The sequence below is a fragment of the Pollicipes pollicipes genome, unplaced genomic scaffold (genome assembly GCF_011947565.3).
Source record: "Pollicipes pollicipes isolate AB1234 unplaced genomic scaffold, Ppol_2.1 Scaffold_2555;HRSCAF=2994_pilon_pilon_pilon, whole genome shotgun sequence".
Lineage (NCBI taxonomy): Eukaryota > Metazoa > Arthropoda > Thecostraca > Pollicipedomorpha > Pollicipedidae > Pollicipes > Pollicipes pollicipes.
Window position 1 is genome coordinate 32,248,108 of NW_023596136.1, and position 26,128 is coordinate 32,274,235.

At 52.3% G+C, this 26,128-nt stretch overlaps 1 protein-coding gene across 1 annotated transcript in view; it reads left to right on the top strand.

Moving 5' to 3' along the window:
• The window catches only part of LOC119100408 (aggrecan core protein), a 63,323-nt gene extending 38,666 nt beyond the window's left edge, over positions 1-24,657 (top strand). Inside the window, exon 6 of the mRNA XM_037223509.1 lies at positions 24,547-24,657. Coding sequence (XP_037079404.1) covers positions 24,547-24,657 — 111 coding nt within the window. The remainder of the gene's footprint in view (positions 1-24,546) is intronic.
• Positions 24,658-26,128: the final 1,471 nt, after the last annotated feature.

The following is a 26,128-nucleotide window of genomic DNA, read 5'->3' on the forward strand; positions in this document are numbered from 1 at the left end:
ATCCCTGCACAGGCATCATGCGCCCACTTATCGCAGAGAGCACATCGTGACCAAGACTCACTCGATTTGGACATGGAGAAGATGGACCCGCAGTACGGACAAACTACATCTTCTTAGTCCGAGGACTCCTCAAAGGGAAGCTTTCGCGGCGTACGCTTGCTTTGTTTGTGCTGCGATTTCTGGGTTTCTACACTCTTCCCGTTTCTTCCTTTAGACTGACCTCTGTCGTCATTTTTCTTTCCTCCCTGTCTACCTTCTTGTCCTTCGAGTCTCTTCTCGAGTTCCTCCTCGTATGGTGTGACAGTCAAGACACATGTTTTACCTTTCTTTCGTCCTTTACATCTCTCCTCCCTTGAGTGCGCTTTTGGCACAGGGAGGATTTCGCGGGGAGACACATAGGAGCTTGCGGGTGTGTCATTTTGACCTTGGGAAGCATGGCTCGGTCCAGCTGAGCATGACAATTCTAGAACGTCATCTTCGTCATCGCTAGAGTTTGAGAAATCATCTGGGAACCCCAACGATGAGCAACTTCGCCCGAGTTTCGGCATTAGTCGAGTTTCCCTGCCCCGATATTCCAGCTTGCGTTGCGTCTACGGCGACAGTTTCCGAGGACTCCCGAACGTTCGTGCTCACCGAGACATCAGCGTCAGAGGGCCCAGGCATGGGCAGAGGAGCTGCTGCTGAGTTGAGACCCACTGGTGCGTCTGCGGTGCCGGTCAGCGGGATGTTCGTTGTTTCTGTCGCCGCGAAGTTTTCTTCGCCAAACACATGGCGGTTTGTGGGAAAGATCCCCGTGACTTCGGAGCACTTCAACACCGTCTTCACTGTTGCCGCCTGCACGTAGGCTGACCCGATCAGCTCTCCCATTTCATGCAGTGTGATGGCTTTACCAGGGTTGTTTCGGAGCCACGTTCTCTGACCTTGGGAGAAGAAGGTGCTGACGGGAAGCATGAACGTCCGGTCCAGTGGTTGAAGGCGGTGTGAGGTGTGCGAAGGAATGGTGAGCATCACCACACTTGCTTCCCTGCACAGCGGGATGGCTGCGAGGCTCTTGGTGTGGCTTGCATGTCCATCCAGTATGAGAAGGACCAGATCCTGTTTCGAGGGCCCCGCGTGCTGTATGAAATGTATATGTCATGCTGTATGTATGAAATAGTCAAGCCATTTCACGAACAGCTCCTTCTGCATCCAACCAAACTCATGATACAGCACCAGGCTACCTGGGGGAAGACCCTTCTCCAGCTGCTGGTTGGCCCTCTTTCTTGGGAATATCACACCTGGAGGTATGTAGCTCCCCGCAGCGTTGATACACACCACCCCGGTAACCAGCGTGCCTCGTTCCGCAGACGTCAGTTGGCCAACCTGCTTGCACCCTTTCCTCGCCAGCACCTTCCCTTGTTTTGTCGCGACCGTGTTGAATCCCGTTTCATCCATGTTGTAAATGCGTGGGACCAAACTGGGCAGAATCCATCTGCGACTCAAGGTTGTCGAAGAACGCGTTGATATTGACTGAGTTGAACGCCGCGGCGCGAGCAGAGCTTGTGGCCTCTGATGTCGTTAGTGAGACCGTGGGGTTCCTCTTGCGGAAGCACCGTATCCACGCCTCCTCTGCCATCTTCGTCACCGTGTTGAATGGGTGAGTGATATGTGAGTTTCTGTCTGCGAACTCATATGCGAACTTCTTGAGGTCAGTCAGCGTCATTCCGAACATTCGGTCTTGGAGCTCCATTATGTGCTGTACCAAATATCGCTCCTGAACTTCCGTGAAAACAGGTTTGTGTCGACCCAGAACCTTTTCTGTGGCCTCTGTTATTGACATTGCCCGTGCCTTTTTCAGCCGTCTGTCGAAAGTCGAATTCGGGACCAGAAAGCGGAGTGCCGCTTCTTTGGTGGACATTTTTCCCACCTTGACTGTTTTGATGTCCTTTGCCATCATATCCTACTTCCAGGATTGCCGATCGGTTTTTCTCTTGTAATTTCGAACCATTCTCCGTCTGGCGAAGTAGTTCCTTTGTAAAAAAAAAAACGTCAGCGTGAACGTTGAACGGATTTGGGAGGGTCATTTGCCCCTTAAGCCCCTCCCCCTTCCCACCCCTCCCTAGACCCGTCAGTGTACCTACATTCCTTTCTATAAACTAGGAACATGTTTACCTGCCATGAAAAATTACGTACAATTATCAAAGCGAAATACCTAACTACATGCTTATAACTAGTTCGTAATAGGGCATTTCATTTCTGGTGTTATATTAGTTACGTTTAATGTTAAGGGCGATATGATAAAACACCTATGTAATACTATACAATAAATCGGTCCTAATGTTTAAGGAACAAGAAACCGTTGAACTATTTGATCATTTAAAAACAAAACAAAGAATCGTGTATGTTTAAAGAGAATGTAAGGCTTTTTCCTAACTTTATTGGAATAAGTAGCGTTTCTGGGCACAACATGATAAATAAACGTTAAAACTTACTTCAGTTTGCTGGGTCTTGCTCATTAGCAGAGAAAAAAACTTAAATTATTATTTTTTACGCCAGTCCTGTCAGACATAATACCAATGCGTCAGTACTTACGCCAGTGCCTGTGCATGCAGATAAATATACCCTTTAAATGTACAGAAAAGTACGAAATGTACTGTGAGTTTTTTGCGATAATGACCAAAAATGTATCAACTTTTCACCTTTTTCATAGCCTAAGTTACTTTTTAAGATACGTTTTCATAACGGGTCGGTCGGAAGTCGTTGCTTGTTGGCTGACCAACAAGTAAGTTAAAGAGGCTATCAAAGAGATGGGCAAATGCGTGGTACTGAATCAAGTCATCACAGGTAGGTACTTACATTTCTTATGTTCACAAATCAGCTTTGTTAAACAACACAATTACAATTAATCAGGCCTAAAAGAAGCGATAAATATAGAGCTATCACATGTGCACCTTCAATAAATTATAAACGCCAAATCGCAAGGCCGCACATTACCAGTTCAACGGAGTAGTCCGACTACTATTTAATCATAGAACTGAAACAGGATCGATTCATTTGTTTCGGGCTCCACTCATGTGCCTGCTACTACCATTGAAACATTGTGTTCATGGCTTATTTGAGCCATACTTTTCTTGCGATGGTCATATTTCAGGTGGGGCAAAACGGGACCTTTTGTGTCCTTTTTCCCCTCCGAGTGCCCATTTTGCCCCAACCATTCTGCCCCATGGACGCCAACAATACGATTCGACACGCAACGAAAACTGGCCCGAAAAATTCACAATTGCCCACAAGGAATCTGCATGCGTACACCATTGAAGCGCAGCAACTTTGAATTCACGATTCATTATACTCGTAGAATAAACAGCGTTCAAATGACCATAAAAATAATAACAAAAAATGGAAAGCGAAAACACACGTCCTCCTCCAACGACGCCCGCCGACAGAGAGGCCCGGTGCACGTCATTTCTGTCTGCTGTCAGAGAAGCTTTAGTTAACCCATTGATTTCCGATGGCGCCACCTCTAACAGCCGAAATCGCGGGGTGCCCGTTTTACCAGGGTGCCTCATTTTGCCTCGTTTTTCCCCCATTCTTTCATCATAGTACATCCAAATGACATTGCGATGTAACACTTCATCTTTATCCGCGGTCAAACTTCCTAGGCAGACGGTGACACTTGTTGCGTTTGATAGCAGGCTGCAGCGAGTGTGTACCGACTGTCATCGAAGAGTCAGTTTCATGGCGTATCAACGTAAAGAGCTAAAAGTTATAGTTCCCGTTCCATTGTGGTGATACGACGTAGAACACATACTCATCAACGCACCAATGGTAATGAGACGTAATATCAAACGCATTCACCAATAATAATTGCTACACTGAGTAGTTATTGTAACACTTCACCTTCGTGAGCAGCGTTCTTCTTCTCACTGTTCATTAAAAACGTACGTAAGAAGGTCGTCTATTTTCGGCCACAAGATTGCCCGACTCGCTCGCGTTGTGTAAACCATGCAGAGTCGTGACCCTGGTCGTGGTCTGATCTCATGTGACATAAGACAGCATGCGCCAGTCTAAATATACCGCGGGGCCGCGGGGTGCTGGCGGGTGACCTCCGATCTCGCGGTGGCACCCCGCAGAGCGTCCTACTGCGCGCAAATGTAGAGCCTACGTGCATACGTAACGAGGCACCTCCAATCCGGGCGATCTCCGGGCGACCTCCAATTTCGAGGGAGGGGCGGTATATCCAACGCATCGGAGTGTCTGGTTTGATTAGGATTCGCGCAATTTTGCCAGTGTAATCATTTTCACGTCGGCTCTCCTGCTCGGCTCCAGGAACGGAAAATCGATTCGATTTCCCTGACGGCTATTTTGGAAGTTAAAGCCCTGGAGTCTGTTTCGAACGCGACAATTACGTTGAGTGCGGCCTATTTTTGGAGCAAATAGCGCATATGTGACGATCATCACTTGTCCATTAATAGAGCGCACTTGCATATTGCCTGGTTTGCTGCAAGTTTGGGGGTTGACGCGGACGCTGAAATGGACGTTGACCGAAATTTTGGAAATTCCGTCGCTGGAAAGTGTTATTTTCAGGCCGTTGAGACGGCTGAAACTGACGTGATTGTGGAAAAGTTTGCGGGTGTCTCTGAGACTGTCCATTTCGAGGTATCTATGGTCGATTTTGCAGATGACCTTGACTCTTTGGTGGGCATGGATGCGAGTTATGTTTTGAAACTAATACCTGTTTGGGACTCTGTTTTACTTCGAGCTTAGCTCTTTGAGCGACCCCTTAGTTGTTCAACTTTTTCAGAGGCAGGTACGTTACGGACAATGTCAATATCCATGGGCTTCTCAGTGGGGCCTATTCTTCTGAATGCTATTTAACCTGACGCAACTTCATTTAAGCGCGGCGCGGATCCTGTAACTCACTGTATCGCTCACACAGTCTCTTACGGAGATGTTACCAGTCAATTCGGGAATTTTCCCCAATATGCCTGCAGGCAAATTTTCCTGCAAATTTTGAGCAGGTTGACTAGGACTGTGATTTGCTAAAAGTCGCACGCATTCATCGTTCGTTGTGCAAGAGATGCCGCCCATATCCCTTGCCCAATCATGCAATCCTGACGAACTCTCTCCACTGAATGCTCCAACGTGTTGTGTAAGCCATTGAACTTTAATTTTGTGTACGATTTCCTGCATGGTTTGTGCAATTTGCTTCTCCCCCAGCAGATTATGTGTACGTGAAGTTATGTTCATCAGTGTGCGGCAACACCCCAAAAGACAAATAACACCGTCACACACTGATACAGGCTCAAGTGTTCAAGGATAGGATGAAGATGGATTGCCTCAAAATTCCGAACATCCACGAAGAAAGCTTGAAGACTGACGGCTTGCAGATATTTATTTGCGAATCCGGGTCGCGGCACCAATTTATAGCAGGTTTCTGATTGCTCGCGTGGTAGTCAATACTACTGGAGACCTCACTCGTGCCAGCCTTTCTCATAAGTCCAAAAACGAGACATTTTGTCAAACACAGCTTCTATTTTCTGGTCACTTACACGCACCAACACTCACACCTCAAGGTCCATCGGTACAACCAAGAGCGGTCTTGCGTCTTCCGAGCCCAAAGAGAGTATGGACATACACGGTCACCAATGGTACGGCTTATGTTATGCGCGTCGGAAATGGTTCATGGTCGCAGGGTCAAGAAATGATGCAATAGTTAACCAATGAGAAACGAGTACGATGTCGTCCGATGGTTGCCTAAAGCGATCAAAAAGTAGGGTATCGCCTTGCGATCCCAGAACTGTCTGAGGCGGCTGGCGGGGGTGAGACGCTAGAGATTGCTTTTTAAAGGAAGCATCGGATAGCGTTTTGGAGGCCAGGCATCCTTCAGGCTTCGATGTAACCGATGGAATGCGGTCAGTGGACTCTTTCCCAGAAGGTTTAAATGTCTTCTAGTGTTTTTCTCGTCCTAGAGACTTTTAAGGATTCTAGAGAATTAATGTCTTTAGACATCCGGAGGTCTACAAAATTCTGGACCTCACAAACGATCCCGCCACTCATCACCTGGCGACGATATCTGGCCGCGCGGACAACGGAATACCGGTGACAATATGCAGGTGTATGTCCATAGGCTGTCGTACCCCCATTCTTACCGGACCATGGACGGCGGGCGCACCAAACGCGTCTCTTCACCCCTCCCCACTGGGCGGGCGCGGGCCACGGATACCTGTTCCCTCCCGTGTAGCTGGGAAGGGGTGGCGATGGGGGCACCGGCCATGCACCGCTCCCAGCCGGGCACTGTGTCTCAGGTGTACTCCCCTACTTAGGAGAGAGGGCATGTGTCACGCGGTTCAGCGCTGGACCCGCGTGAAACAATGAGCTGTTATGGTTCCTGGGGATGATGAAGATGTGTGTGGGATTTTTGTAAATGCAGGTGGCGGTCTGCGTTTTAATTGTTAAGCATGGCAGCCAGGCTAGAGGTGATTGGGTCAGGCGGCGACAGGACACTCGCGCCCGGCATGAGTGGGCGTGGTGACCGAGACCGGTGGCACGCGCTTCGGCGCGGCGGCTCGCTCATCAGCCTATGCCGGCGCTATCTTGGTTTAGCCATTGGAGGCGGCCATAGCGTTCCAGTTTCGTTTCGTTATGACCCCCACCGGTCATGCCTCGGGGCCGGCGAGGCGCACCAGCCGCGACCGAACATCCAAGGCGGTTATATTTGGCTAGAAAGTTAGTCTGTCGTTCAGCTCGTCGGCTTGCCTGTTCCTTGTTCCTTTAGTTTTTCCCAGTGATAAGGAACGGTAGACCCTCAACTGAACCTCGTCGAACTCACGTGCGCGAGTTTTGCCTGCAGTTACACTTCCTCCCCTTTTAATTCGTTACTTGATCAAGCTCGCAAGACTCAAGCCAGGCCGACATATTCCTTAGACGATTCGCAGCCGGCTGCTCCTTTAACGAGGGACGACTGCCCACTTTGCACGCTTGCGTCGGATTTTCTGGAGCAGCTCATAGGCATTTAAGTAAAGTTATGAAATGTTCATGCTGCGCAAAGCTCAGCCATCATCAGTTTCATTATACGGTCAGGTGCCGGTCATGATGAGAACTCACGCGGCCATCCGGCCTTTCCGCCAATATCGTCGGCTCTGGACATACGCCCTTTGTATTTAGCCGGGCCTGAAGCCTAGCCGGTGTCTACGAGTTGTCCGGATGTGATGTGAACCACGTCGCGTAGAAGGGCCTACCTCGAAACAAAAATAACCGGACTTCAACCACCTGGTTTCGGGTGGCTTGGTGTTCTTCGTTTTACCTGTGTGTGTCTCAAGGTGTAACTGAGATAGAGAACGCAATTCTACCGGTATTTATATGATAGTGTATGCCGCGTATCTGCACCAATACAAGTCAGCGGCATTGTTATCTCCGCCTGGTCCTCTAAATGTTGACACCTGGCTGCTGTGGCCTCCCCTCCCCCCCCCCCGCGCACCAACGTCCACCACTGATTGAGTCAAGGGCGGATCCAGAGAGAGTGGTCACGGGGCCCATGACCCATCGTGGTACCCCGAAGTGGCCCATAGGCTCGAAGGGGCCGTAGGTGACCAAACAGGTACAGTTTTTTTTAACACAAAACACAAACAAAATCTTTGGATTTCCAGGCCACCGAGAAGAGTTGCAAACGAAAGTGAATGGCCTACGAGAAAAGATAAAAATCTTGAATAATGGAAAAAGTTGTTTATTGGAAATTATAAGCCTTATCACGCTGTCCAGAGTCCTATCCTGTTTCCGGGGACCTATATGCCCACTTGCAAGGTAATTTAGATCGTTAAGGAGCCTTCCACGCTAGCCCTGACTGCTTTGCGTTTGCTCGGAGGGACGTGCACGGTTTCTGTGCTCTTCCTGCTAGCGTGCCGGGGCGCTCTTGTCAATCAGAGGCCTTCCACGGATTCTTTCCAGTCGCCAGAAAGGCTCTGTGTGATATAGCAGGGGACCCCCATGTTAACTTACTCGGATATTCTCGGTGGCTCGGGGGCCCTTTACGTTGGTTTCGGTTCACCTTCCGACACACTTGCGATATGCTCATGGGCCCTCTGCATTGGTCTAGGGCGCTTCCAATTTTATGTCACTTGCTTAGGGCCCTATGCTCTTGTCGGGGGCTCATCTGTTAACCTGCTTATGCACACTCTGTCGGTCGGGGCCCTCGAAACTGGGTCCAGGGTGCTTTCCATTTGAATGGAGGGCCTTGCACACCTGTCGGGGCCCCATCTGTTAACCTGCTCCGGCACACTGAATTGTTTAGGGGCCCGGCACATTGGGTATTTTAATGTAGGGACCTACGCTCTTGTCAATGCCATCTGATAACCTGCTCGGATCGGGGGCCCTCTACATTGGGCCTTCAGGAAGCCCTATTTGAATGGAGGCCCTACGCACTTGTCTGGGGTCCCCTCTGTTAACTTCTTTGGCCAAAGTGGATTGTCCGGGAGCCCTGCACATTGAGTCTTGGCATTTGGATTTAGGGCCCTGCGCTCATATCGGGGCCATCTGATAACCTGCTCGGGTACACTCCATCTTTCGCGGGCCCTCCGCACTGGGTTTTGGGCACTTGTTACTTCAATGAAGGGACCTACGCTCTATGCTCTTGTTGCGGCCCCTTCTGATAAGCTGCTCCGGTGCATCTGATTGTTGGGTGACCTCTACGTTGGGTCTTGGGTACTTGCTTTTTGAGTGGAGGTCTTCACGGGGCCCTATCTGTTAACATTCTCGGGCACCCTCGATCATTCGGAGCCCCCTACATCGTGCCGTGGGTATTTCACATTTGAATGGATGGCCCTACACTCTTGTCGGCGGCCCCATCTGTTCACCACCTTTGAATTTAGGGCGCTGCACTCCTGTCCGGGGCCGTCTGGTAATCTGCTAGGGTACAATCCATATTTCGGGGGCCCTCTGCACAGGGTTTGGATGCTTCTTATTTGAGTGGAGGGCCTAACGCTCTTTTCGGGCCTCTTCTGATAAGCTGTTGAGGTGCATTTCATCGTTCGGGGGCCATCTGCATTGGGTATTGAGTGGTTCCTATTTGAATGGAGGGCCCTACGCTCTTGTTAGAAGCCCTATCTGTTAAGACGCTCGGACACACTTTTCCTTTCGGGGCCGCTCTTTATTGGGTCTTGAGGACTTTCTATTTGAATGGAGGTCCCTGGGCTCTTGACGGGGGCCCGATGTAATAACCTGCTCGGGGACTGGCCACGCGCTCATGTCGGCCCCCCCCCCCCCCCATCTGTTACCTCCTCGGGCACACTCGATAAGGAGCTAAATAACTATCTAGTTAACTATATTGTCTCGAAGCATAAGTGCCCGGGGTGCGATGGGTGTCATATATGCATGCCTGGGTTTTGAGGGGTTTGCACGTGAAGAAATATGGTTTACGAATTCAAGCGTAAACTGCGCGAAAAACATGGGAAAAACATGGGCTATGTTGAGAAGTCCATGCGTCCTACTCGTTTCATTTATGATGAACACCAGCGAGATGCTCAAAACGAAACAGATAATAAAAAGAATTCTTCGGCGACCATCTTTTTGACAGAACACGCTAAGGTTAAAATCCAAGGAATTACGAACCGTTTCCCTTTAGAGCTCAAAGGTATCTTTAAAGTATGGGACCATTCAGACGGAAAAACGGTGAATCTATTTTTATAAGAAGTTGGCGACCAGACTTCAGTGTACAGGACTCTTCATAAACGATTATTTGAATGTGACTAGTGTCTTGATGTGTTATGCATGCTGGCTTAAAATCGCCTTCATGTATCAGTGTTGTCTGACGCTTGATACACGATGTCTGTTTAATCGAAATCGTTTGCGTGTAAAAGTGATGCGTGATGCGACGTGCCTGTTAACTTGAAATCGCTTGCAAAAGTAAATGATGTGTTATGCGTGACGCCTGTTAACTTGAATTCATTTGCATGTATAGGTATTTTTCGTGCATTTAATTCTCAGTTAGATGTCCACTGTATCGCAGAAATGACTGGCAACTGCTCCTTGTTTAATCCCCTGCATGTTGGTGCTCTGTAAACACTGTGGCTAGCTGTTTTTTTTTAAGGAAAAAACTGAAACGTCGAGTAAAATCGGCAGAGAAATTTGAATTTGTTATTCTTTTTGATAAACGCATGCAGCCGAAATATCACAGTTATCTTTCCATTTTCCTCTTTCTTCTTTGAGAAATAAAGTGATTAATGTTGTTTTATTTATACGCATATTGTTCCTCACAATTGCACTTTACAATTTGCGAAGCGCTGGCCATCATGTCGATAATGATGGCGGCATGCCTTCCACATAACAGTTTAAACGTAATATCAAGATTTTGTCCGGTCGCTAAGGTCAGTCTAGACCAAAGTCATGCCATAACGCCAGGTCGACTTCAGTTACAGCTGCGTTGGGAGCTATGGCTAGGTGTGCAGGGTTGATGTGTGGTCGTATATGCAACTCCTGCAATGGGAAGAGCGTTCATTGCAATTGTCTAAGGGCGGGACGGCCAGCATCGTCTCGCATAGGATTGTGTCGCCAAAGACTCGCCCTGCGGTAGAGTTTCTCTGTTGCCAGCGCAGTATCACATGCCTGCCGCCGTCAGCAACCACAAAGCCCACCCCTACAAACTCGAAGTCAGTTAGTAGCCTGTGCTGGGGAACTCAGTTGAAATTGCGGGGCGCGACAGGGTCCGATACCTGCCAGTCAAACACGCGATTTCAATCAGCAAAACCAAGGTGATGCAGATGACTTCGTGGACTGGAACATATATCAATTTGGTGTTTGTGAGTTGCCCTGTCGCTTACGCCATCTTTTTTCCTTTCTCCTCTCCTTCTTCTCACCTTTCCGCCCACTCCCCCTAATCCTTGAGTTCCCCCGCCGAACTCGTCGAATGTGCACCAGCTTTTACAGCAGCGGTAATGGCCGCGGAGAGTGATAAGCGCGGAGCACACCCGAGAAGTACGCCTGCGGTATGTCCGGGATTGAGACGGAGTCAGACGCCACGCAGCCGTGGTTTTACACAGATAAATGTTTGAAGGCACGGCTTCACTCTTTCCTTATTACGAGACGCTCGACTCGTTTCCTTGTCTCTCACTTCACCCCAGGCGTGGCAGCATAAATAGGCATATATCATGGTATGACCAAGAGCCAGTGGGGACCACCCCGGATGCCGGATTGTGCACGGCGGTAGTTGGGTCTATCCGTTGGTGCACAATGCCTTAGGGGAAACAGGACCTGTTCTCAGCCCGTTCAACCAAAGCAATGCCTCCTATGCTCCGAACCAACAATGAGGAGTAGGGGAGGTGATGCGCGCGCCGGCGGGTGTGTATGCTTGATGTGAATGTGGTGGGTTGCCGAACGCATGAGGTTTGTGTGGATTGGTGAACGCCGAGGGGGCTCCCAGTGTTGTTATCCAGAGGGCCCCTGCCAATGTAATTCGCTAGATGCTTGGGGACCTTGCCAATTGTATTATCAATGCATCTGGTTTGCATCGTTTTTACCCCGTTCAAATATTATCGTCAGTTAAAAAGCGGGAGGGGTACCGCGGTTAACGGCGTACAGCCATGTGCGGGGACACAGACGTTCATGGTGCCTGAGCGGGCCTATCACCGCGCCGATACTCCGGTCACCCGCTTCAGCCTTAGCTCCGTGGCTCACATGAGTGTGTGTTGATGTCAGGTGTACCGGAGTCACAACGTGCCGCGTCGCGCGTTTACACCATCTGGCTCGTATGCTGACCGATGGCCTCCTTAGTATAAATTCGCTCTTGTCGGGAGGCGTGCCAGCGGCAGCCGGCGGCGCACAAACATCGAGCGGCGGACCGGCAGCAGCGCAGAGCGCCCCCCCCCCCCCCCCGCCCCCACACATGTTGATGAGTATATTTACTAAACAGAGAATTGCGCTGTCTAGAGCAGTATTTTCCATTTGAAAAGCTTACCAATATATATATATATATATATATATATATATATATATATATATATATATATATATAGGTGTTTGTTTCATCATAGCGAATGCTTGCTTCAGTATATTCCATTGCGGCACATTTTCTTTGGTTGCACTGAGCATGGACGGTGGACACTAGTGGTGCTCCTTGAGTAGGCTGATACAAGTTTAGCGAGTGCCCTATTTGTTACAAAATGTGCCAATTTATGGACGTGTACGTTATTGACCTCGTGAATATCAGCTTGTACCGACCACAGGTAACTTGAGGTAACTTGCGAAACGGCTGCGCTGGTACACCTACAGATTACTGACAGCCTGCTTAAAGAGAATGTTTTACATTTGAATATATCAAAGCAAGCATCAGATATGGTGAAACAAGCTTACTGGTAACTATTTTTATTCTTTTTAGGCAGAAAAGACTGCTCTAGTCGGCACAGTTCTCTGTTCAGTAAATATGCTCCTCGGTGCGCTATGGTTTGATGACGTCATCGTACCATCGTACCTTACACAACATTGACTGAAAGCCAAAAGACGGCCGCTATATCTGGAGATCGCCTCACGAACGCCATATATGAACGCCTCGACAACTTAACTGTTAGCGAGCAAACGGGCCGTCGCTGCCGGCGCGGCGGCGGCGTCCCCGCGGTGGTGTGAGCGGCCCCCCTGCTGATTGGTCCTCACCATCTGGGGCCCCTATGTGGGCCACGTGGGTTTATGGGCCTGCCGACCAGTCCACGTTCAGGCTCCGACGGCGCGGGTCGACGCAAGCCGCGTCAGCGTTCACGACGACGACGACGACGACTTCGGAGTGTGTGACGCCGCCCTTCCATCCTACTTTCATTGAGAAGGGCCAGGCCCCTCCTACCTTCATTTTGCAGCTCTTTGGCTAATAGAGATTCTTCCTTTTCAACGTCTGTTTTCGAACCAAGTCGATGGTCCTCCGGAAAACTAACGAACTCTTTCACACGAACATTTACTTTCGTTCTTCTTATTATTATTTTCGCATTTTTTCAAATTTGTATTAGACAGCGAAGCGAGTCGACCGTCTCGTAGCAAAAAAAGGAGCGAAATCGTGGCTGCATGTCGCGTTGCCCACCAAACATTTATTTGTGTAAAAGCAGGGCCGCGTGTCGTCTGGCCCTTCTCAGTCCTGGACATACCGCAGGCGTACTTCTCGGGTGTGTTCCGCGCTTATCACTCTCCGCGGCCATTACCAATACTGCGCGAGTCGTCCCTCGTTAAAGGAGCAGCCGGCTGCGAATCGACTAAGGAGTATGTCGGTCTGGCTGAAGCTTCGCGAACTTGATCAAGTAACGAATTAAACGGGGGAAGAAGCGTAACTGCAGTCAAAACCCGAACACGTGAGTTGGACGAGGTTCAGCTGAGGGTCTACCGTTTCTAATCACTGGGGAAAACTAAGGAAACAAGGAACAGGCAAGCTGACGAGCTGAACAACGGACTAACGTTCTAGCTTAAGAAAACCGCCTTGGATGCGCGGTTGCGGCTTGTGCGCTGCGCCGGCCGCGATGCATGACCGGTGGGAGTCATAGCGAAACTAAACTGGAACGTTATGGCCGCGTCCAACGGCTAAACCAAGACAGCCCCGACGTAGGCTAATGAGCGAGCCGCCGCACCGAAGCGCGTGCCACCGACCTCGGTCACCATGCCCATTCATACCGGGTGCGAGTGTCCTGTCGCCGCTTGACCCAATTACCTCCAGCCTGGCTTCCATGCTAAACCACTGAAACGCAGACCGTCACCTGCGTTTACAAAAGTCCCACACACATCTTCATCATCCTCAGGAACCATAACAGCTCATTGTTTCACACGGGTCCAGCGCTGAACATACCTGAACGTGACATATGCCCTCCCTCCTAATTAGGGGAGCACACCCGAGACACAGTGCCCGGCTGGGAGCGGTGCATGGCCGGTGCCCCCATCGCCACCCTTTCCCAGCTACACGGGAGGGAACAGGTATCCGTGGCCCGCGCCCGCCCAGTGGGAGGGGTAAAGAGACGCGTTTGGTGCGCCGGCCGTCCATGGTCCGGTAAGAATGGGGGTACGACAGCCTATGGACCTACACCTGCATGTTGTCGCCGGTGTCGCGTCGTTAGCGGGGCCAGATGTCGTCGCTGGTGATGAGTGGCGGGACCGTTTTGTCCTGTCGAGGCGCGGCTGTAGGCGCCTGATGCACTCCCTTGTACTGGTCTCCTCGGAGACCTCTCGCTCTTGCTAGCTCCTCACTCGGGACTACCCTGTTGACTTCTCTCGTGGCTGCTTGCTGGTAGGCTCTCCCAACTGGGTCGGCCTGTCCTTGCTTTCTCCCAGTCCAATAGCATTGCCGCAAAGTACCCTCCGTCCAAGGTATCGCCGGGCCGGCCTGCCCTACTTCCAGGGCTCGGCCCCCCAACGCGCCCCGGGCTAGATCCTGGGCGTTGCGTCGCCGGCGTCGGCGCAAGGCCCACCCGCTCTGTTCTTGCCCTACCTCGAGCAGCCCCTGCGCGTCCCCCTCTGGCTCAGTTTCCACGTGGCGTGGGGCTTCTAACGCCAGCTGGGGTTATTGCGACACCGGCGTCGCGGGGCTCTCGAGGGGAGCAGCAAACATCTTCGAAACATGACACGTTGTTTCGCCAGTGATCCCGCATCCATTAATCTTGTTCGGGCGGCGGAGGGCAGGGGTTCCCCTTTGACGTGATGGTCCATTTCGGAAGACAAGGCCACCGTCACGGCCGCTGCAGGGGGGGGGAGGGGGGGGGGACGGCGGCTTACTCCACCTGGCCGGGCGACACACACTGTTTCCCCCGCAGATCCGGTCAACGATGTGGGCTGATCGGCCGGAGTGTCGAGCGGGTCCGCATTCAGCTCTCAGACCCCGCCCGGCCTGATGATCATGTTTGATTTGGCGGGGAAAATTCCTGACCATGGCCGGCTTACTCGCTGTCCCTCTATCCTGCCGGAAATCGCCCCCTTCCCCCCCCCCCCCCCCCGATCGTGGACGGGTAATTTAGAGGATAAAACATATGAAAATGTAGGCTTACAAATGCCCTATGGTTTGATTACGTCATCGTGCGTTACACGACATTGATTGCTAGCCAATAAACGGCTGTTACATCTGGAAATCAGCTCACGAACGCCAAATATAAACGCCTCGACAACTATATCTTTGTGGTATTCATTACCACATGGCTTATAGAATTTAAGGTTATAAACTGTGGTTATATAATTTATGGTTAAATTCTGTGACGTCATAATACCGTCACAAACGTTAAGTGACGTTATTATGACGGCATGAATGCCCAGGTGACTGAAATGCCGTCCCCGATATACCTTTTCCCGTATATCGGGGATATACGGGACATAATAGGGCGGGCGCGTAGCTCAGAAAGTGGAGAGGCTTAGATCTTAAAAAGGACAGGATTGTGAACAGAACCGAAAGGTCTTCAGGGTTGCTATTTCAGTTAAGAGCCCCGTATAGATGCGGACACTCCCTTTCACACGCGCTCTAGCGGGGGCCAATTTGACCCCCTCCGTAGGTTTTTCTGCAGTGGTTTCCGAACGGCGCGGCGTAGCCGCGCCAAATTGCACAGCTATTGACAATTGAACAGTTGATCATTTGGCATAGAATATTTAGATGTAACTTGTAAGGTCGCTGGCCTACGGGAGGTCAAAGTCAGGCTACGGCTTCAGCGGCGACAATTGCTAGGGTATCGCTCAATCTGATGCAACAACGGGGTGTTAGACGAAGCCATACATCTCTGAGATAGGTTCTTAGGACACACAGCAATGGAATGAACAAATTTCAATGACCTAGGATCGGGTATAAAGGTCATAACAAGGCCAAACCAACCTGTTTTTATTACTCTAAGGCTTGCTTTATGGGTGGTTTCTAGCACCCATTTCACATTAATTGATAAAGGAATCTCATTACGCATTTTCCATGGACTTCTCAAAGGTCAGGATAGGCCACTGATACAAAATAAACTAGGTCAACATTTTGTTTGTCAGAGCATACCCGTAATCTTTAAGGCTTGTCCAAATTCAAAACTCAGAGTAGTCTTGTATGATTCCATTTACCAGGCCTTCGAAAGGTCCAACAGGGTAACTGACTTAAAATGATCATCAGTGACGTTTCACTAAAACAGGTAAGAACAAACCCAGGGTTCTAGGGTCACTTTGGACACAAACCCAGGGTTTGAACTTGTTTGGCCTTATTTGACCCGACCTTTGATTGAATTAAATGAAACCCTTAATTTGGACACAAATTAGCTCAAACGCCCAATGAATTTAGTGTCTCTAGCTCTCTTAGTTTCTGAGATCTCAAGAGGGGTCAAATGACCCCTCAACCTGGCTAAGGGTACTCAGCCGGCCAGCCGGGCTCATGTTAATATTTTTGTCCCAGACAAAACTGCAATGAATTGCAAGCACACCACGTGCACGAGTGAATAATTATTTTTAGGTTTGGTTTTATTGGTTTTTAGATGGTTCCGACTAATGATATTTGCAAGCACAATCCCACTAGAAATGGCCCAGAGATTAAGACTTTGCGGCGAAACAGAGCATTAGACTCGTAGTTCAATGAAAGTGTTTGGAGGTAGCCAGATTGTCCTACATTACTAGACGGCTCATGACTGAGTCATCTTGCCAAATGCGGCACGTTGACTCACGAGATCTGCGTGAAGCCGCCATAAAAGGCAGGAGCCTTGCCCCCCCATTAGCAGACGGCTGACCGTACGCCAGGTTACCACGCTCCGGCGTCAGTGACCGGTGCGCAGTGCTCCGGAGTCGGTGACCGATGCGCAGTCTGCATGCGTGAACCAGTGACCGGTGCGCAGTCCGCGAGTGTGAGCCAGTGACCGGTGTAAAGTTCGCGGGTGTGAGCCAATGACCGGTGCGCAGTCCGCGGGTGTGAGCCAGTGACCGGTGCGCAGTCCGCGGGTGTGAGCCAGTTCGCGGTGTAGTCCCCAAGTGTGAGCCAGTGACCGGTGTGTAGTCCACGGGTGTGAGCCAGCGATCGGTGCGTAGTCCGCGGGTGTGGGCCAGTGACCGGTGCGTAATCCGCGGATGTGGGCCAGTGACTGGTACGCAGTCCGCGGGTGTGAGCCAGTGACCGGTGCGCAGTCCGCGAGTGTGAGCCAGCAATCGGTGTGTAGTTCGCAGGTATGAGCCAGTGACTGGTACACAGTCCGCGGGTGTGAGCCAGCGATCGGTGTGTAGTTCGCAGGTGTGAGCCAGTGACTGGTGCACAGTCCGCGGGTGTGAGCCAGTGACCGGTGCGTAATCCGCGGGTGTGAGCCAGTGACTGGTGCGCAGTCCGCGGGTGTGAGCCAGCGATCGGTTTGTAGTTCGCAGGTGTGAGCCAGTGACTGGTGCACAGTCCGTGGGTGTGAGCCAGTGACCGGTGCGTAATCCGCGGGTGTGGGCCAGTGACTGGTGCGTAATCCGCGGGTGTGAGCCAGCGATCGGTGTGTAGTTCGCAGGTGTGAGCCAGTGACTGGTGCGTAATCCGCGGGTGTGAGCCAGTGACCGGTGTGTAATCCGCGGGTGTGGGCCAGTGACTGGTACGCGGTCCGCGGGTGTGAGCCAGTGACTGGTGCGTAATCCGCGGGTGTGAGCCAGCGATCGGTGTGTAGTTCGCAGGTGTGAGCCAGTGACTGGTGCACAGTCCGCGGGTGTGAGCCAGTGACCGGTGCGTAATCCGCGGGTGTGGGCCAGTGACTGGTACGCGGTCCGCGGGTGTGAGCCAGTGACTGGCGCGTAATCCGCGGGTGTGAGCCAGCGATCGGTGTGTAGTTCGCAGGTGTGAGCCAGTGACTGGTGCACAGTCCGCGGGTGTGAGCCAGTGACTGGTGCGTAATCCGCGGGTGTGAGGCAGTGACCGGTGGGTAATCCGCGGGTGTGAGGCATTGACTGGTGCGTAATCCGCGGTTGTGAGCCAGCGACCGGTGTGTAATCCGCGGGTGTGAGCCAGCGACCGGTGGGTAATCCTCGGGTGTGAGCCAGCGACCGGTGGGTAATCCGCGGGTGTGAGCCAGCGACCGGTGTGTAATCCGCGGGTGTGAGCCAGCGACCGGTGGGTAATCCGCGGGTGTGAGCCAGCGACCGGTGGGTAATCCGCGGGTGTGAGTCAGCGACCGGTGGGTAATCCGCGGGTGTGAGCCAGCGACCGGTGGGTAATCCGCGGGTGTGTACCCATCCGCTGCCGACGCGGGTGGGTACGGGACGCCGATGCTACCTAACGCTGCTCGTCATCGAGAGCAGGGACAGCTGGAACGCGAGACTGGGTCTGGTTATGGGAAGAGCACGTTAGATAAGGTAACAGGGTCACGTTGGGCGGTCAGCTACTCTGTGGGTACCGGAGTCCTGCTGTGAAACCGGGGCGCTGAGCCGAGCAGGACGCGGCTCCGCCCGATAGGGCAGGACCGCCGCTGCTCCCCGCGCGGCTCCGCCCAATAGGGCAGGACCGCCGCTGCTCCCCGCGCGGCTCCGCCCGATAGGGCAGGACCGCCGCTGCTCCCCGCGCGGCTCCGCATGATAGGGCACGACCGCCGCTGCTCCCCGCGCGGCTCCGCATGATAGGCCAGGACCGCAGCTGCTCCCCGTGCGGCTCCAGGTGTCATCGGAAGCTGGTCGGTTCAGCACATCGCGCCCGCAAGTGCACTGAGTCTGTTCATATGTTATTCTATACCCATGGAGGGGAAAGGCCATGCAGCGAAGTCGAAGTTAACAACAGGATAGTTTAGGGCAGCGTAACGTTGTATGCTTGCAAGGCATACTGGCATCTTTAAAAAAGAATCTGTTCAAACAGCGTGGCCGGGAAGGCGGTCTGGCGCAGCGTTAACGGTGCGAAATTCTTAGGTAGAAATGGGTGAATGGGGATTGCAAAAAAAAAACTCTAACAAAATTATGGACGAGCCCATTCAAGTACCAGGTGAATGTGAGCAAACGCACGTTAATCAAATGTTAATTTTAAGTTAATTAAATTTAAGTAAAACGCAGCGAAACCCCATAAAGATTCAATTTTTACCAAGAACTGAGCGAGCGTACGGAGGAGCGGCTTTTACCGAGCTGCGACTGAAAGTGGCGAGGGAAACGAGCCCGGGCATGATTGACCACTGAAGGTAAGGCGTGCTACGACGTAAGTAGCGTAAGGCGTGCTGAATAGCGTAAGTAAGATTAGATAAGTCTTAAACGTGCAGCAACTCATCGTGGCGCATTATGCGAGTGTGATAGGGGGGGGGGGGGGGGGCTAACTAAATGGGAAACTACTCCCCTAAGTCAAGGTACCCAGACACACGTAAACATCGCCCCGATCCAATGCTCTTCATAACGCGGACTGATGAGGTGGGTGGTTGATGCGACCCTCTCCCCCTGGCGTTTCCAAACTAATGTAGATAGAACCCAGCAAAACACATTGGTGGATTGGTCTTCTCAATGCTTTTAAAAGTTAAGGCGCAGTTGCACATGTCGAAAGAATATCCTTAAAAAACCTAGGGGGTTATGTCATCCCCAGCCTATTAGGCTGAATGTTAAAGGGAATGCTCAACATTTGATGATACCGAAGAAATTGTCAGATAATGAGCTCAGGAATAGCTATTTGTATATCTTTAAGTGGAAAAGACTGCTTTAGATGACAGATTTTTCTATTTACCAAGTATGCTGCTCAATACGCCATTGTTTGGTCGCGTCAATAAGCGTTTGTATGACAGTTGAGTTGCTGCCAAACTGGCCGTGCAAAGCCAAATTGGCCGTGCAAAGCCAAACTAGCCATGCAAAATCGCTACCCTAGCGCCCACTTGTAGTGCTTCAATCGCCCGAGAGGCGGCCGTAGCGGTGCTGGAGGTTGTTCCCGTGCCTGTGATGTACTGAATCTTGTCATGCACGCGCGTTTTCACGTGCGTTTCACTGTAGTACTTGGACAATCGGTATATTTTATCCGGTCGTGTTAAAAGAGATCTTATGCGGTCGGTTCCTGTTTGCTATTGCTTTGAAGGTTTTCCCAATCTTTTTTAGAAATGTGAGCTTAAGTTCTTTACACTTGTGCTCCTCCGCTTTTGTTAAATGTTTAGTTCAAGTTTTTTGCGATATTTTCCAGAAACGCGAGCCTGAAGGTTTTCAATTTGTACTTTGTACTATTATTGACAACACATGGTTGTCAATAATAATACATGATACGGATAAACTCAAAATTTATGACATGGATTCCTGACATGCGACGCTACCTATTTCTAAAGAAATAGTCGATTTCGCTAAAATTCACTCCAAACAGAAGACGAAAAGCAGCCTGTATCCGGAGAGCAGCGACCCAGACGGATCATGGAGCCTTCAGGCAGTCAGAGACCCTCGCGGACTCATCCAAGCGCATGTATTGGGGTGCCTCAACAGGCACACGAGAGCAGGAGATTAACTCCCAGATTTCGAGCTTCAATCGTCCGCCGAATCTTGGAAGCCGAGGACCCCGGGTCAAACGGCTCGTACGGTGGGCGCCGGACGTTCCAGAGGATTTGGGTTCCCGGCCGATACGCACCATTTTTATGTAAAGATCTCACGTTGCTGGCCAGCGCCTCGCGCCAGTCCTCACCGTGAAATAACACATCGTTCTTAGTGGCCACCTCCATGCGTCGTGATGGTTGAGTTTAATGCACATCTGCTTCGCCTGCCGCACGGTGTGGATGTGTGGGCCCGGAAGAATTCGCTTAACGTTCACCGCAGAGCAACCCCGGCACAGCGTGCCAGGAAGAGAAAAATATGCTCACTGCACATGTGTATTCTATCAATAGCCATATTCAGACTCGAACGCTTCACAAACTTAATCCGTTACTCTCCAGTTCCAAGCACAGTCGCTCATTTCGGAAGTAGCCTGAACAATGGATCAATATCAATCGTACCATCAGTCATTTAAAAAGGCATGAAGGAACCCCCGTAAAGGCCGCAGAGTCCCACCCTCGTTTGCCCGTCCCCAAGAACCTACCCCAGAGTGGCCAAGGTGCAGAGCGCCTCGAGTGGCCGAGATCCACGGCTTACACAGGGTGTGCGCCGGACTGACGCACGTCTTTCCATTGCGCATGCGCACCGCCCCGCTGTGACACTTGGAACACCTGATTCGGCCCTTTTTCCATCGTCCGGTGGAAGACCTCAGCTTCCCGAGCCGGCAGGGCCGCCACCTGCCATCTAGCGAGAGTTCTCCGAATCAGGTAAGCCTGGGTGCCGTTTACAGCCGGGGCCCGCGCCATGCATAAAGGACGGTGTTGATTTACCGCTCCAGGCGCCCGCACCTTTTCGGCCGCGGAAGCGGAAGCAAGCGCCGCACTGCAGCGGGTGGAAATGCTTACACTTGTGCAGCACTCGGCAGCACCTCCTAGGATGTCTGGTACGGCTTTTCCGTCACCTAGCGGCCAGCCGCGGCTCCAGTGCCGACCGGATGACGGCCGCGTGACGACAGATCTCCGAACCAACCACCCTAAGGTGCCGGTTGCAACTAGGCCCGCGCCACACACGAGGCGGTGCTCGCGCTCCTTCTCGCTCGTGCGCACAATGCCGACCGCGAGCGGCAAGCAAGCCACGCACCGCGACGACGAATGAAATGCTTGACCTTATTAAGCCATTCGATGCAAGTCTTGTTTCCGGAATAACTAGAAGGGATGTGCAGCCTCTTATATTACGTAGCATAGATCGCGATTGACTTTTAAGACAATGTTCGGCATTTGAAGACATGGATACAAAAATAAGATATGAAATAAACATACTTATAACTATTGACACTTTTAGTGGAAAAGGCTGAGGCAGCACAATTTCTTTGTTTACTAATATGGTTCTCAATGCATCATTGTTTCATTACGTCATCGCACGTCGCATAACATTGATTGGGAGCCAATCGACGGCAGTTATGTCTGGAAATGGTGCTCATGAACACCGTGTACGAACGCCTTACCAATCTTTTTGGGGGAAAGCGGGGGGGGGGGGGGGGGGGGGATCGCCGCATAGTCAACGGAATAGCAGGATTTAAATGACTTTATGTCCTCGTGGATGGCTCGGGACCTTGAAATAGTCTCCCCAAAAAAGTCAGTACATCTTCGCGGGCGCGTAATTCAGAAACTAGATGGTTTAGATCTTAACAATGGCAAGACCGTGAACTGCACCGAATCATCTTCAAAATGGACATTTGCGTTCAAAATCCATACTAATGCGGAACACTTCCTTTAAGGCTCCGATTACCGCTATATGTATATATATATATATATATATATATATATATATATGTATAAATATATATATATATATATATATGTATAAATATATATATATATATATACACATGCATATGTATGGACTCAAAAATGCTTGTTTTGTAAGGGATGATATTAAAGCAGCTTGCCCGCTCTTTTTCCATTTGCTTTGTTTGTTGTGCCTCTTACATTCCTTTGTACTCTAACCCGCGCTCGCCTTTCTTTGCTCGCGCTTATCAGCACTACGCACGGCCGGCCGACGCCTAGCGACCGATTCGGCACGGTCATGCGGCGTGCAAGCACGCGTGTTTATTTGATTTAAGCCGCATACCACCTCGACACAGCCAGACGCCTACAATGTGCGTGTTTATAAATCAACGCCGTGCAACGCCTTAGAGATTGTTATGAACTTGCCGCAGCGACCTTAAGTCGAAGACTCTGCGACATATCGGGCCATAAGAAGGATCTCAAGCAGCATCTGCCGATGGTGCCAAAACGAAGGTGGGCGTTGACGTTGCATTTGTACACCGCCGAGCCACCCGGCCATTTTCATTAGCAAAACACGCCTCAGTGTACGCGTCCGAGGTCATCGCAATTAGTAAAGTCTTGTGGTTTATCGAAGTTGGTGAAGACAGGTGCACCGTGACCTTATCCGATGCCTTGAGTAGCCTGTTGATCGCAACAGCATTTAAGTCAGCTTGACCCATTAGGCAGGATATTTAAGTTCGCCTGACAGCGCTGGATCTTGTGGGTAAAACTATCGTCCTATGTTGGATACCAAGCGATATGGGTATCGCGGGTAACGAGCGTGCCGACACGGCCGCAAAACGGGCAGAGCGCACATTGCGACCGCTCATTGCCCTTGCCGGCAAGAAGCTTCTACCCCGCCATCACGGCCCGCATGAAACGAAAATGGCGACACAACAGCGCGCTGTCACTGTACATAGCAAGTTGTAGGCGACCAAGCTTCAGCTGGGTCCATAACCGCCAAGATCGCGCAAGGTGAAATGCGAAGAAGTAGCTCTCAGCAGGATACGATCAGGCCACACGCGCGCGACACATAGCTGCCTTTTAAAGCTTCCATTGCGGGTTAAGAATGGCACAAATGTCATCGTTGTGATGTACCACCTACATTAATCGCGCAACGTCATTCACTCTTGCTCCCAATTCAGCGAAGAGTGGTCTCTTAATTTCGGATAAGATGCTGCGGGTCTTACATTTTCGGACCTTATTGGTAGTGTTTCTCACGTGCTTGGCACGGTGCAGCTGGTCTCCTTTCTGACAAATGTAGGATTTACAGCCATTTGTACGCCTCGGTAGCCACTTAACTAGTATGAGCGCAAAATGGCCTTAGAATGTCCCAACCATCGTCATCATGCTTCTTGTGCTGTTCGAAGATATCATGAAATGTTTTATCTTCCATGTCGTCACACGGATGATTTAGTTAGGTCACTGAGTTTCCAGCGGCGGAGTAAGTTACCCCGCACAAAATTACGCTTGACTAACGCGGTGTAATCAGGGGAGGGCCATTTCACTCAGCATACCTGTTGTGCGTATGGGCACTAACACTTGAGCGCGTATCTTAACAACAAGGGTTATTCGGCAGTCGCTGGAGCAGCGAGCGGCCCGACCGTCGCATGCGCGTGTCGCGGCGTGAGAGAGGGAGCGGATGTTTGCAGAGCTTATCTGTTGGCGCTGACGAAAGGCATATAAGACATTGTGAAACAATTCGCCAAATGAAAGGTCTTTACGAGTTGGAACTATTTCTGTCGGCGTGAGGAAATACGTTGAAAGATAGGAAATGATTGTAGGTGCAGCTGGCGGAGTTAACGTGACAAATTCCAAGTGAAACCTGAAGCTGCATAGGGCACGGTGACATCTAGCGGATGGGGCGGCAGGCGCATTTTCAGTGGCGCCGCCTACAACTTTCATGACGCCACCTACGATGATGGCGTCGTCTACGAAGGTGTCGCCGCCTACAGGTGACGCCGTCTACAGTGCTCCCCCTAGACACGCCCACGAAGTGGACGTGGCGGTAACGCACTGGCGGGTGCACCGCGCGTCCCGAGCGCGTGCGGAGAATGGAAGGCGGCATGGCGGGCGCGTTGGCAGTTGGGCCGACCGGAAACGCAGCGGCAGCCGCGCGCTCATGGGCGGGGAGCGGTCGGTGTGGCTCGCAGGCCACCGGGACACTCGCGCGGTCGAGCAGCAGCAGCGGGCTGTCATCGGGAGGCTGCCGTGGCGCTAGCGTACGCAGAGACCGGGCGCGTCCACCGGTCAGAGCTGGGCCATCCTCCATGAACGCCGATTTCACGCGGTCGACGGACACGGTATCCCGGCGGGTGCCGCGGTTCACGGTGACGGTCTTCTCCGTGCGGCTCACGACCAGGAACGGACCGTCGTAGGGGCGCGACAGCGGCGGCTTCACAGCGGCATGCCGGACAAACACGTGCGACGCGTCCGCGAGCGCACGTGGAACGTAGCTGTGCGCGTCGGTTGATCGACGGAGCGTCGTCGGACGCAACGCCTGCATGGTGCGGTGCAACTGGGCGGCGTACGACGCCGGGCTGGTGTCTGGGCGGTCTGCGCTGGCTCGAAGAACTCGCCCGGCAGGCGGAGCGGTGAGCCATAGACGAGGTCGGCGGCGCTGCATTGGAGGTCGGTCTTGAGCGCTGACCGGATGCCGAGCAGCACCAGCCGCAGGGCGTCCGTCCACCGGGGCGTGACCGCGCAGCGCAGGGCCGTCTTGACCTGCCTGTGCATCCGCTCGACGAGTCCGTTTGATTGTGGACTGAAATTGCCCGCCACGGTCGGTGGTGATGCGGCTGGGTACGCCAAACCGGGCGACCCATCCGGCGACAAAAGCGCGGGCGACGGTGACCGCGGTCATGTCGCGGATCGGCACGGCCTCTGGCCAGCGGGTGAACCGGTCGACGATGGTCAATAGGTAGGCGTGGCCGTCACTGGGCGGCAGAGCTCCTACGATGTCCACGTGCACGTGGACAAACCGATCACTGGGCGGGGCGAACACGCCCACAGGCGAGCGTGTGTGTCTCCGCGCCTTCGCATTTCGCTGGCACGTCTGACAGGTTTGGGTCCACCTCCGCGAGTCTCTCTTGACAGAGGGCCAGATGAACCGGCTGGTGACGAGCTGGCCGGTGGCTCGCACCCCCGGGTGCGACAGGTCGTGCACATGCCGGAAGTAGGCACGGCGCGGCGGCTCTGGGATCCACGGGCGTGTTGTGCCGATGGAGTCATCCACCACGAGCGTCCTGCCACTGGGCAGTCGGGCGTCACGCAGCCGTCAACCGTGGTCGGATTCGCGGAACCGGACGAACTCGTCGTCCACCGTCTGGGCGGCCGCTAACGCATCGAAGTCGTCAACGGCTGGCTCAGGCGTGAGAAGCACGTTGACGGCGCGGGACAGCGTGTCAGCAGCGACGTTCATCTTGCCCGGTACGTGGCGGATGTCGGTGGTGAACTGTGAGATGAAGTCGATGTGCCGGGCCTCGCGCGGTGAGTGCCGGTCGCTGTTGCTCCAGATGGCATGGGTCAGCGGCTTATGGTCGGTGAACACGATCAGTGGCCGCCCCCCGACGGCATACCGGAAGTGACGGATGGCGAGGTAGATCGCCAGCAGCTCACGGCTGAAGGTGCTGTAGCGCCTCTCGGGCTTGTGCAGGGAGCGAGAGAAGAACCCAAGGGGCTGCCAGCGTCCCCGGACGTGCTGTTGCAGCACTGCGCCGACGCCCTGGTCCGAGGCATCCACTTGGAGGCTGATGGGGGCGTCGGGCGCTGGGTGAAGGAGCAGCACCGAGTCCACGAGCGCCGATTTACAGCGGGCGAACGCCTCTCTGGCCTCTTTAGTCCAGATCACCTCCAGTTCGCGTCGCGACTGGGCCTGAGACGTGATCAACGCATGGAGTGGGGCGAGGTGCTCGGCCGCCAACGGGATGAAACGGTGGAAGAAG